Source organism: Somniosus microcephalus, chromosome 6 (genome assembly GCF_052327205.1).
Source record: "Somniosus microcephalus isolate GS21.2 chromosome 6, FLI_Smic_1.0, whole genome shotgun sequence".
Lineage (NCBI taxonomy): Eukaryota > Metazoa > Chordata > Chondrichthyes > Squaliformes > Somniosidae > Somniosus > Somniosus microcephalus.
The window spans coordinates 192,833,697-192,846,505 of NC_140992.1; the positions used below are offsets into that span (position 1 = coordinate 192,833,697).

Here is a 12,809-nt window from a genome sequence, read left to right on the forward strand (position 1 = left end):
ACTGGAAGCCTGTGTCCAGAGGTGTACCGCAGGGGTTGGTGCTGGGTCCTTTGCTGTTTGTAGTGTACATTAATGATTTAGATATGAATGTAGGAGGTATGATCAGTAAGTTCGCAGATGACACGAAAATTGGTGGAGTGGTAAATAGCGAGGAGGGAAGCCTCAGGCTATAGGACGATGTAGATGGGTTGGTTAGATGGGCAGAACAGTGGCAAATGGAATTTAACCCTGAAAAGTGTGAGGTGATGCATTTTGGGAGGACTAACAAGGCAAGGGAATATACAATGAATGGTAGGACCCTAGGAAGGACAGAGGATCAGAGGGACCTTGGTGTGCATGTACATAGATCCCTGAAGGCAGCAGGACAGGTAGATAAGGTGGTTAAAAAGGCATATGGGATACTTGCCTTTATTAGCCGAGGTATAGAATATAAGAGCAGGGAGGTTATGATGGAGCAGTACAAAACGCTAGTTAGGCCACAGCTGGAATACTGTGTGCAGTTCTGGTCACCACACTATAGGAAGGATGTGATTGCATTGGAGAGGGTGCAGAGGAGATTCACCAAGATGTTACCTGGGCTGGAGCGCTTCAGCTATGAAGAGAGACTGGACAGGCTGGGGTTGGTTTCCTTAGAGCAGAGAAGGCTGAGGGGGGACCTGATTTGAGGTGTACAAAATTATGAGGGGCATAGATAGGGTAGATAGAAAGGAACTTTTCCTCTTAGTAAAGGGGTCAATAACCAGGGGGCATAGTTTCAAGGTAAGGGGCAGGAGGTTTAGAGGGGATTTGAGGAAAAACTTTTTCACCCAGAGGGTGGTTGGAATCTGGAACTCACTGCCTGAAAGGGTGGTAGAGGCAGGAACCCTCACAACATTCAAGAAGCATTTAGATGAGCACTTGAAACGCCATAGCATACAAGGCTATGGACCAAGTGCTGGAAAATGGGATTAGAATAGACAGGGCTTGATGGCTGGCACGGACACGATGGGCCGAAGGGCCTCTTTCTGTGCTGTATAACTCTATGACTCTATGACTCTAAATCTGAGACCTTAATGATTTGTATGGTTCAGTCACACCAACTGACCGAACAAGGAAGCCTTTTTTGAACAAAATAAATTACAATACATTGTTGTACATTACATCGGATATACGGCACAGAAACAGGCCATTCGGCCCAACCAGTCCATGCCGCCGTTTATGCTCCACACGAGCCTCCTCCCATCTTTGCTCATCTAAATCTATCAGTATAACCCTCTATTCCCTTCTCCCTCATATGCTTGTCTAGTCTCCCCTTAAATGCATCTGTACTATTCGCTTCAACCGCTTCCTGTGGTAGCGAGTTCCACATTCTCACCACTCTTTGGGTAAAGAAGTTTCTTCTGAATTCCCTATTGGATTTCTTGGTGACTATCTTATATTGATGGCCTCCGGTTATGCTCTTCTCCACAAGTGGAAACATTCTCTCTCTATCCACTCTATCAACATTTTTCATAATTTTAAAGACCTCTTAGGTCACCCCTCAGCCTTTTTTCAAGAGAAAGGAGACCCAGCCTGTTCATCCTTTCCTGATATGTATACCCTCACATTTCTGGTATCATCCTTGTAAATCTTCTCTGCACCCTCTCCAGTGCCTCTATATCTTTTTATAATATGGCGACCCGAACTGCACGCAATACTCCAAGTGTGGTCTAACCACGGTTCGATACAGGTTTAGCATAACTTCCCTACTTTTCAATTCTATCCCTCTAGAAATAAACCCTAGTATTTGGTTTGCTATTTTTATGGCCTTGCTAACCTGTGTCGCAATTTTTAGTGATTTGTGTATTTGTACTCCGAGATCCCTTTGCCCCTCCACCCCACCTAGACTCGCACCCTTAGCTTGATGGGATGCAGTATAATGATGCAGTGGGTGCACAATGATGGGGTTCATTGGGTGTGAGAGTCTGCCCCTACAGTTCATGTTGCAGCAGCAGTACTGATTAATGAGCCTTTTTAAATTTAATTCAGAGTTCAGTCCTGGAATAGGTATGGACTGTTCGCATCAACTCGCACTAGGTCAGTGTTCAGCACTGTGTGAAGTAAACAGTGCACTCACAGACCAGATTCATTTCACACACAACGTGAGATTCGAGCTGTGGACTCGGACTCGCGGACAGCTGAAAGTGTAGTTCGGGCATTGGGACTTGGCCATCGGTGCTCTTGTACCTTATGTACTCTGCTGCTTGCTGCTTTTGTGTGTAAAAAAAATAAAATTAATAGTTGCTCATTTTTAAAAATTTTGTGAGCTGAGCGAGTGGGATCTATTCAGTCAACCAAGTTTATCCACCTGCGTGCCTATTTTCCTTATCAACTTCATTCTGTTGGTGCTCTAACTGATACGGATTTAAGAAAATGACATGAGACAGTGTATATGTTAAATAAAAGCATTGGATGAGTGGCCCTTTGTATGTGCTTGGCATGTACTGTGTGCAGAGACGGGTGTGTGCGGAGGCCCAATCCCAGCCAGTGTGCTTCTGCTATCTCACTGACCCCCCCTCCCCTCGGTTCTGTTGGTGTTGGCAGGTTGGCTGCGGGAACCACGCGTCTCTGTGGCGGCATTGTAAGCACAGTCAAGCATATCGGCATAGAAACAAAGATGGCAGACTATTCAAACAAACTTTATCAACAGTTGGCACAAGAAACTGGCGTCCAGACAGGTAAAGGCTTTCTTTCAACATTGCTTGGTGTTTTCCGTGGGGTAGGTTACGCGGATACCATTGCCTTCCGCCGTCAGGGGAGGAGTGCTTCAGCATGTTCTCTTATCGAGGCACTTCAGTTATCTTTGTAACTGGGATACATGAGTTCTATATTTGGATTTTCATGTAAGTACGTAGTTAGAGCTGGAGTGTAACAAACTGCCAGTTTTGTTGGGGGGGGTGGGGGGGGGGGGGTGGTGGTAAGTTTAACAGGCGGTAGTTGAATGGGTGATTGCTGCATGTAAAGGACAGGTTTACAGCGTTTCTGTTTACCTGTGTACTTGGGGAGGGGTTTACAGTGTTTCTGTTTACTTGTATACTTGTTCACGGAATATATTTAAGAAGGAGATAGATTTCTAGACACAAAAGGTATCAAGGGGTATGGGGAGAGAGCGGGAATATGGTATTGAGATAGAGGATCAGCCATGATATTGAATGGCGGAGCAGGCTCGAAGGGCCGAATGGCCTACTCCTGCTCCTATTTGTCTATGTTTCTACATGGGGTGGTTGTAACATTGGCATGTTGTGCATTATCAAAGTGAATGAGCACAAAACTGTAGCTTGAACCTGGTCTCTTCTTGCCTTTACCAGGTTATATCCAGACTGGTTCAATCTCACTGGCTCATACCCAGGACAGGCTCATCTCCCTGCGCCGTCTCGTCTCACGATTACAGTAAGTAAAACCAGTGGCAGGCCCCTCTGTTCTAAGCGACTTTGGATAGTGCTTGATGGGGTAAACGTGGGTAAAGTGTGGGGCTGCCTATGGCTGCTGATTAAACAGTGGAAACATTGTGGTGTAGAGGTGCTAATGTAGTCAAAATTCCAGAGCTGGGGCACAAGAATCCGGATTGCATCCAACTAATCAAAATGGCGTGTAGGTGGCTTACATTGGAACAGGTAAACGTGACTCTCGGGTACAAATCTGGTGATGATCAGATATTCCTGCATGGGTACGAGTTTTAAAACCTGCCGGGTCTCAATGTGTGTAGATGTGTTCGCCGGTTAATTCATTCAACCCTTGACCCAGTCCTGGCATGTACAATACAGGTCAGAAATATTGTAGGAAACTAAGTATAACTTACCATTGAATGTGGGTTCTAAATTGTACATATTACTGTCACTGTAAATGCTCTCCTATATTCATAGGACATTAATTGATCATGAATGTGCGACTTGTGCACCAAAATCTGTGGTGAATATAGGTACCAATTTCTGAAAATCTTAGTGTGTTACAATGACACTGTATATTAAAGCACTTCCAGTGCACAGTGCCAAGTACGCAGGTTCAAGCCCCGCACTCTGCTGAGTTCTTGATCTTGGCTGTGCTGAGGCTGGGCATTTTCCCCTGGAGAGGGGAGGGGAGGAGAGGATAATGGGAACGTGCCTTCCCCACTGTCACGCATCTGCAGACAAGCGGACAGGAGTGGCAATGGAGCAAGCCACTCGCCCTCCTTGGCTACAGAAATATGTGGGTAGTGGGAGGAGCTGAGAGAGCAGAAACAAATGCATAATTTCCACTGGACAGCGACGTACAAAAACAAACCCTGTGCAATGGTTAAAGGAAGCAACTGTGAAGCCACATTAAGCTATTTAGTTTATAATCATGTAATCTCTGCAGTGTTTAAAATGTTCTGCTAGTACTCACTGACACTCTGGATTTTAATAGAGCCACTTTGAGATCACTGGCCCCACTCCAGCAGACCCTGGAAATGCAGGAGTTTGTTGTGAAAATGTGAAAGGGCTGCTTTGCTAGAGACCACTCTTGTATTAATTGTATGTCCTTGTGAAAGTTATTCAGAAGTCTTCACAATGAGATGTGATGGTTCATCATAGCAGGTCCTGTGATCATCACTGCTGTCTAATTGTATCGATAGTGACCCCGTACACCGCAGTGCACACCAACTTGCTCGCTTTCCTGCTAGGAGTGTGTGTGTTCTATAAGACTTGCGTTACACAAAGTATTAAATGTGTCATTCCATTTATGTGCTCAGGGTAATGGGGATCGCCTGTGACATCATCAGCCCAAAACAGGTAGCACAGCTGCAACCTCTGGTAAACATCCATGACCTGGTTGGAGCGATGCACGTCCCAGGGGATGCAGTCATCTCGCCCCCAGATGTTGCTCAGGCACTCTTGACAGCTGCTGTGCGCGACGGTGAGTTTTCACACCATTGGATTGCATCTGTCTGATTATTTTCTAATAGTGAGCAGTTAAATGATACTTCTATAAAAGAGTTTTGTTCTCTATACAACAGGTTGTACACGCTAACTCTGCTTTTTGGCTTACTTTTTGCTTACAATAGAACCTAGAGTATTAACAACCTCTTTCCCTATTCCACCTTCAGTGTACTTTGTATGCCTGTGAAAGGACTTGCACATGGTCTCTCCAAGCGGGGTCAACATGCAGTTCACACCATGCTGTTGGTGGTGAGGTCAGCAGCAGGCTAGCCACATAATGTAATGCTGAAGTTATGGAGGGTCTATTAAGCCTGGGGACATGGTGCCTCATTCCACCTTTGGTGGCCGTTCCTTTTGTTGCTACGGTCACATTCTGTGGAATTCCCTTCCTAAACCTTTTACAACTCCTTAAGACCCACCTCCTCTTTCTTCTTCGGCAGTCCCTCGGAACCGAGGATGACATGCTTCCACATTAAAAATGAGCTCGCATGTGACTGATGAGTCCAATGCGGGACCTACAGTCTCTGTCACAGGTGGGGCAGACGGTGGTTGAAGGGGCGGGTGGGTGGGGTGCTTGGGTTGACATGCGCTCCTTGCGCTGCCTGCGCTTGGCTTCCGCTTGCTCCCGGCAAAGAGAGTCGAGGTGTTCAGCGCCTTCCCGGATGCTTCTCCACTTTGTGCGGTCTTGGGCCAGGGATTCCCAGGTGTCGATGGGGATGTTACACTTTTTCAAGGAGGCTTTGAGGGTGCCCTTGAAGCGTTTCCTCTGCCCACCTGGGGCTCTCTTGCTGTGCCGGAGCTCCGAGTAGAGCGCTTGTTTTGGGAGTCTCGTATCGGGCATGTGGACAATGTGACCCGTCCATCGGAGCTGATTGGGCGTGGTCAGAGCTTCGATGCTGGGGATGTTGGCCTGAGCAAGAATGCTGACGTTGGTGCGCCTATCCTGCCAATGAATTTGCAGGATCTTCCGGAGGCAGCGTTGGTGGTACCTCTCCAGTGCTTTGAGGTGCCTGCTGTACATGGTCCATGTCTCTGAGGCATACAGTAGGGCAGGTATCACTGCTGCCCTGTAGACCATGAGCTTAGTGCCAGGTTTGAGGTCCTGGTCTTCAAACACTCTCTTCCTCAGGCGACCGAAGGCTGCACTGGCACACTGAAGGTGGTGTTGGACTTCATCGTTGACGTCTGCCCTTGTTGACAGTAGGCTCCTGAAGTATGGAAAGTGGTCCATGTTGTCCAAGGCCTTGTCGTGGATTTTGATAATCGGGGGGGGCAGCACTGTGTGGCGGGGGCAGGTTGGTAGAGGACCTTTGTCTTACGGATGTTTAGTATAAGGCCCATGCTCTCGTATGCTTCAGTGAAGGTGTTTACGATGGTTTGGAGTTCGACCCCTGAGTGAGCGCAGACGCAAGCATCGTCTGCATACTGTAATTCGACGACAGAGGATGGGACGACCTTGGATCTGGACTGGAGGCGACAGAGGTTGAACAGTTTCCCATTTGTTCTGTAAATTAGCTCCACTCCAGTGGGGAGCTTACTGAGGGTGAGATGGAGCATTGCAGCAAGGAAGATTGAGAAGAGCGTTGGTGCGATGACACAGCCTTGCTTGACCCCGGTTCGTACGTGAATTGGGTCTGTGGTGGAGCCGTTGGTCAGGATCACGGCTTGCATATCATCGTGAAGCAGGCGGAGGATAGTGACAAACTTTTGAGGGCAGCCGAATTTGAGGAGGACACTCCATAATCCCTCACGGTTGACCTTGTCGAAGGCCTTTGTGAGATCAAAGAAGGCCTTGTACAGTGGTTGGTGCTGTTCCCTGCATTTCTCTTGTAATTGACATGCGGTGAAGATCATGTCCATTGTGCCCCTTAGTGGGCGGAATCCGCATTGCAACTCTGGGAGGAGCTCTTCAGCCACTGGGAGAAGGCGATTGAGGAGGATTCTTGCGATGACTTTCCCTGTGGCAGATAGCACGACTCCACCTCCACCACGACTCAACCTCTACCAAGCCTTTTGGTCACCTCTCCTAATCTCTCCCTCTTGGGCTGGGAGTCTGTTTTCCTCTTGCCTCTGAAGTACTTTGATTGTTTTCTATGTTAAAGGCGCTGTATAAATGCAGGCTGTCGAGGAAGCTCTGGGATTTCCTCCCTAAATCTCTCCGCCCCTCTACCTGTCGCTCCTGAAAACCTACCTCTTTAACCAAGCTTTTGGTCACCTGTTCTAATATCTCTGTGGCTCGATGTCAAATTTTGTTTGTTAACACTTCTGTGAAGCACCTAGGAATGTTTTTACTATGTTAAACGTGCTATATAAGTTGTTGAAGCACGTTTTATTATCTGAATGTAAATCGTTGAATTCTGAGACCTGGTTACTGGTTAAACACATTGTTTACTGCAGGTGTCCAGATATATGAAGGGACCAGTGTCAATCATGTGATGGTCGAGAAGGGTCATGTGACCGGAATTGAAACTGACAAAGGGCATTTAGAGTGTGAATACTTTGTGAACTGTGCAGGACAGGTAAGCAACCCAGACACGAATCAGTGTTGCACTGTCTCTGCTTCTTGTCATTCGTACTAATAGTGAAGCTGCTGACCTCCATTTAGTCCACTCCCTCCCCGCCAATCGCGGGAAAAGCGGGAAATAGTGGTGTAGAGCAGAGCTCAACCCAAGTTGCAAACATAATGAAATGTTGTGAGTTCTCTGTCGTAGCAACATAAGTATCTCAACAGGCTATTTGATTTGTGAGGGGGTGGCGAATGTTCCCCTTTAATTTCAAGTAGACTGAATTCACAGAATCACAGAAATCACAGAAACCCCACAGTGCAGATAGAGGCCATTTCGGCCCATCGAGCCTGCACCGACACATATCCCACCCGATCCCCGTAACCCCTACACCAACACATATCCCACCCTATCCCCGTAACCCCACGTATTTAATCCCCCTAACACTAAGGGTCAATTTATCATAGCCAATCAACCTAACCCGCACATCTTTGGACTGTGGGAGGAAACCGGAGCACCCGGAGGAAACCCACGCAAACACGGGGAGAATGTGTGAAGTTTGCACAGTCAGTCAGTCACCCGAGGCCGGATTCGAACCCGGGTCCCTGGCGCTGTGAGGTAACGGTGCTAACCACTATGCCACCGTGCTGGAGGATATTCAATGGTATCTCGAGTACTGGACAGTGATGATCCATGACTTTTGGCTACCTCCACACTTTAGTCTTGAACTCAAGAGTAATGCTGTTCCTTTGATGTGGTGTAGCCTGAAGACTTGAGATGTCAGTGGTCTGTAGCCCCTGTGGCAGTTCTGAGAGGCCTCCCTGAGCTGGTGCCCCCCCCCCCCCCCCCCCCAACCTCCTTCTTGCGCTGTATGGATGGGGCAGGTGCTTTGGGGGGATGCTGAAGGCTGGTATAACTTAGGTGGATGGTACAAGGGCAGCTGGCGCATGGGAACACCACCACCCCAAGTTCCCCTCCAAGTCACACACCATCCTAACTTGGAAATATATTGCCGATCCTTCATCGTCGCTGGGTCACAATCCTGGAACTCCCTCCCTAACAGCAGTGTGGGAGTACCTTCACCACACGGACTGCAGCAGTCCACCTTCTCGAGGGCAATTGGGGATGGGCAATAAATGCTGGCCTTGCCAGTGACGCCCAGATCCCATGAACGAATATTAAAAAAAAAGAAGAAAAAAAATGATTATCCTGACTGCAGAGGTGCATGTGTAGAACACGACTGACTGCTTCATGTTAATTCATTCTAATTCATAGTCGTAAACCGGATTCCTTCGTCCCATGCCTAAACCTCACGATCCACTGTTCTGGACTTTGAATTTAGTGACTAGCATACAACATTCATGGATTGTTCCAAAAATGGTCTGATATTGGAGCAGTTTGCTTCTTTCCATTTCCCCCTTCGGCTTTATACTATTCAGCATCAGATGCTCTAGGAGTGAAGGAATTAACACCTGCAGAATAAGTTGGCCAAGGTTTTTGTAGTCGAACCCGTGTGTGGAATCAAAGCGCTACAGTGCACGTTTTGTGCTTCGGTTTGGTATCTGAAGCTAACACTGTTGTGTGTGTGTCTCTCTCTCTCTCTCTCTGTCTCTGTCTGGCCAGTGGGCCTATGAGCTCGGTTTAGTCAGCGAGGAGCCCGTAAGTGTCCCGCTGCATCCGTGTGAGCACTTCTACCTGGTGACACGACCGCTCAAGCAGGAGCTGCGCCCTGACACGCCAGGTAGGGAGATTGACTTTACGCACACCTAGCTGTAATTAGCAGTTTGTTTACACCAACACGGTTATTAAATATGAATCAATCCTGTGTACTCCCTGAAGCTTGTTGATGACACTTGGGAAGAAAGTGTGATTGTTGCTTTCAGTCTGTTGGAGCAGATAAATTAGTTCAAATAATGAGACTCAAACTGGTTAATGCACCATCAATTAAAGGCTTTAAAGATGAGCTGGACAAATATCACAAAGAATAGGACTGAAGGCCATGGGGTCCTATTCTAATTGATTCCCTCCCCCACTCAAACCCCCCCCCCCCCCCCCCCAAAAGAAAAACACACACCCCTCTTTGCGTCCTCTAGTGAAGTCTCTTGCATCTGCACAACCTCTGCTGCTTGGCCGGATGAGGCAGCTGCTATCGTGCTTCCAGTGGTCAGCCCATAAGAGATGTACGTGTTATGAGGTGAGGTAGCCACTCATACCTCGGGACTGTTATCTGACCACCCAGGGCAGAACGCTCCTCATATTTGTGGCCAATTGACTGGAGTGATGGGCAGAGTTGAGGCTCAAACCAAGCCCTTGAGTTTATTAAGCCAACAGAGTCAGCATGAAGCATGTGAGGTGCTGATGAGATGGAGGCCGGCAACTCAGCCCGAACTGACTAATGGCCAACTTCAGAACTTCATTGTTATTTTATTTCACCGAATGGGAAGGAGTTTGATTGTGGTTCCGCTGTTCATGCGTTTAAAGGAGGTCGGTTTAAAACGCTTCGGGCGAGCAAACTGAAAGGAGTCAGGAATTTGGTGAAAAGCAAATTCTGTGGACCTTCAACTTTCTGCTGTAGCAAAACTAATAAATATTAGGAGATAACTGCCAGTGAGGGACTGTTAAACTGAGGGAGGGGGGAGTGTCTCTCGCGTGAGGGGGGGGGGAGTGTCTCTCGCGTGAGGGGGGGGAGCGTCTCTCGCGTGAGGGGGGGGAGCGTCTCTCGCGTGAGGGGGGGGAGCGTCTCTCGCGTGAGGGGGGGGAGCGTCTCTCGCGTGAGGGGGGGGAGCGTCTCTCGCGTGAGGGGGGGGAGCGTCTCTCGCGTGAGGGGGGGAGCGTCTCTCGCGTGAGGGGGGGGGGAGCGTCTCTCGCGTGAGGGGGGGGAGCGTCTCTCGCGTGAGGGGGGGGAGCGTCTCTCGCGTGAGGGGGGGGAGCGTCTCTCGCGTGAGGGGGGGAGCGTCTCTCGCGTGAGGCGGGGAGCGTCTCTCGCGTGAGGAGGGGGGAGCGTCTCTCGCGTGAGGAGGGGGGAGCGTCTCTCGCGTGAGGAGGGGGGAGCGTCTCTCGCGTGAGGAGGGGGGAGCGTCTCTCGCGTGAGGAGGGGGGAGCGTCTCTCGCGTGAGGAGGGGGGAGCGTCTCTCGCGTGAGGAGGGGGGAGCGTCTCTCGCGTGAGGAGGGGGGAGCGTCTCTCGCGTGAGGAGGGGGGAGCGTCTCTCGCGTGAGGAGGGGGGAGCGTCTCTCGCGTGAGGAGGGGGGAGCGTCTCTCGCGTGAGGAGGGGGGAGCGTCTCTCGCGTGAGGAGGGGGGAGCGTCTCTCGCGTGAGGAGGGGGGAGCGTCTCTCGCGTGAGGAGGGGGGAGCGTCTCTCGCGTGAGGAGGGGGGAGCGTCTCTCGCGTGAGGAGGGGGGAGCGTCTCTCGCGTGAGGAGGGGGGAGCGTCTCTCGCGTGAGGAGGGGGGAGCGTCTCTCGCGTGAGGAGGGGGGAGCGTCTCTCGCGTGAGGAGGGGGGAGCGTCTCTCGCGTGAGGAGGGGGGAGCGTCTCTCGCGTGAGGAGGGGGGAGCGTCTCTCGCGTGAGGAGGGGGGAGCGTCTCTCGCGTGAGGGGCTGTGTGCAGTAATTCCCAATATTCTGAGCTGTTGGCAGCCTGGAATAGACCCAGCTCAGCTGATCTGCCCCGAGAGAGCGCTATCTTTTCCTGATTTATGTAGTGGGTCCATGAAACGGTGCTTTGTGTAGACTGGCATTTTTCCGAGCCCTGAGTGCTGCTCCGTTGGCTGAAATGTCTTACGAAACTGTTTTATGTCTACATGTTGGTTAATTATGTTGCCCTGCTGACTTGCCTGCTCACGAGCAGGCTGCCCCACAAACCCCAAGAGTAGGAATTTGTCCTTGCGCACGGAACAGAAATACAGTCTTTATGGGGCAGTAGTTTACACTGAAGTATCTTTTGCCCGACATCTCATCTGCTCTAGCTTTCATCTCCTCCTTTGAACATCTTTCACAGGGCGCTTTTTTCTGATCAGCTGTTTTTCTTCCTTTCCCAGTAATCATTGATCTGGATGGTCGGATCTACGTCCGCAACTGGCAGGGTGGCGTTCTCTCCGGGGGCTTTGAAAAGAACCCGAAACCTATCTTCACAGAGGGCAGGAATCAGCTGGAGTTCCAAAGCATGCTTGAGGACTGGGATCACTATGGTATGTGGTTGTGGGGGCTAGAAGTCAGACAAGCAAGTGCTGGGACTGGAGAGTGGAAAAGCGCAGCTTAGGCGTGCCTGGCTCAGTGCCGGGGCTCGACACGTCAGTGCGTGTGTGTCTCAACCAGATGATAGATCTTTGTATGTGTATGCATGTCTACCCCTACTGGATGGGAGATGAAAAACGTTATAGCTGGTGTTGTAAAGTCATTAGACAGACAGGGGCAGGTGTAATAGACATTAGCAATGTAGCTAAAGGTTTTATTTTCAATCTGTAAGAGAGGAGACTAACTCTGGATTCACTGCTGCAGACACCCGTCCACCCTTTTCTAAAAATAGACAAGCCTTTGACTGACGCACACCCCCCCCCCCCCCCCCACCCAAAACCTTCCTTCTCCGGTCTGCAGAGCCTGCATTGTCTCAGAAAGCCATTGTTCAGGGGTTGTGTTGAGTTGCAATATAATGAACTACCCGTGGAGATGGTGCTATGGGCTTGGCACAGTGCCGTGTCCACGTTTGGGCCAGTTATCGAACAGTGTTGGCATTGCAAGTGCTACGAACATATGACCCTAGGAAGTACAGAGGGTCAGAGGGACCTTGGTGTACATGTACATAGATCCCTGAAGGCAGCGGAGCAGGTAGATAAGGTGGTTAAAAAGGCATATGGGATACTTGCCTTCATTAGCCGAGGCATAGAATATAAGAGCAGGGAGGTTATGATGGAGCTGTACAAAACGCTGGTGAGGCCACAGCTGGAGTACTGTGTGCAGTTCTGGTCGCCTCACTATAGGAAGGATGTGATTGCTTTGGAGAGGGTGCAGAGAAGATTCACCAGGATGTTACCTGGGATGGAGCGCCTCAGCTATGAAGAGAGGCTGGACAGGCTGGAGTTGTTTTCCTTGGAGCAGAGAAGGCTGAGGGGGGACCTGATTGAGGTGTACAAAATAATGAGGGGCATAGATAGGGTAGATAAAGAGGAACTTTTCCCCTTAGTGGGGGGGTCAATAACAAGGGGGCATAGATTCAGGGTAAGGGGCAGGAGATTTAGAGGGGATTTGAGGAGGAACTTTTTCACCCAGAGGGTGGTTGGAATGTGGAACTCAATGCCTGAAAGGGTGGTGGAGGCAGGAACCCTCACAACATTCAAGAAGCATTTGGATGAGCACTTGAAATGCCATTGCATACAAGGCTATGGACCAAATGCTGGAA

The 12,809-nt window shown here is 49.8% G+C and overlaps 1 protein-coding gene across 3 annotated transcripts in view; it reads left to right on the plus strand.

The window, feature by feature from the left end:
• The window catches only part of pdpr (pyruvate dehydrogenase phosphatase regulatory subunit), a 67,019-nt gene that overhangs the window by 2,918 nt on the left and 51,292 nt on the right, over positions 1-12,809 (plus strand). For all 3 annotated transcript variants that reach the window (XR_015078775.1, XM_085991137.1, XM_085991136.1), the window contains exons 3-8: positions 2,563-2,696; positions 3,327-3,408; positions 4,727-4,890; positions 7,311-7,432; positions 9,041-9,158; positions 11,452-11,601. Coding sequence is in view for 2 of the 3 variants with exons in the window: in XM_085991137.1 (XP_085847263.1) it covers positions 2,563-2,696; positions 3,327-3,408; positions 4,727-4,890; positions 7,311-7,432; positions 9,041-9,158; positions 11,452-11,601 (770 nt within the window). In the remaining variant the exon portion in view is untranslated. The remainder of the gene's footprint in view (positions 1-2,562; positions 2,697-3,326; positions 3,409-4,726; positions 4,891-7,310; positions 7,433-9,040; positions 9,159-11,451; positions 11,602-12,809) is intronic.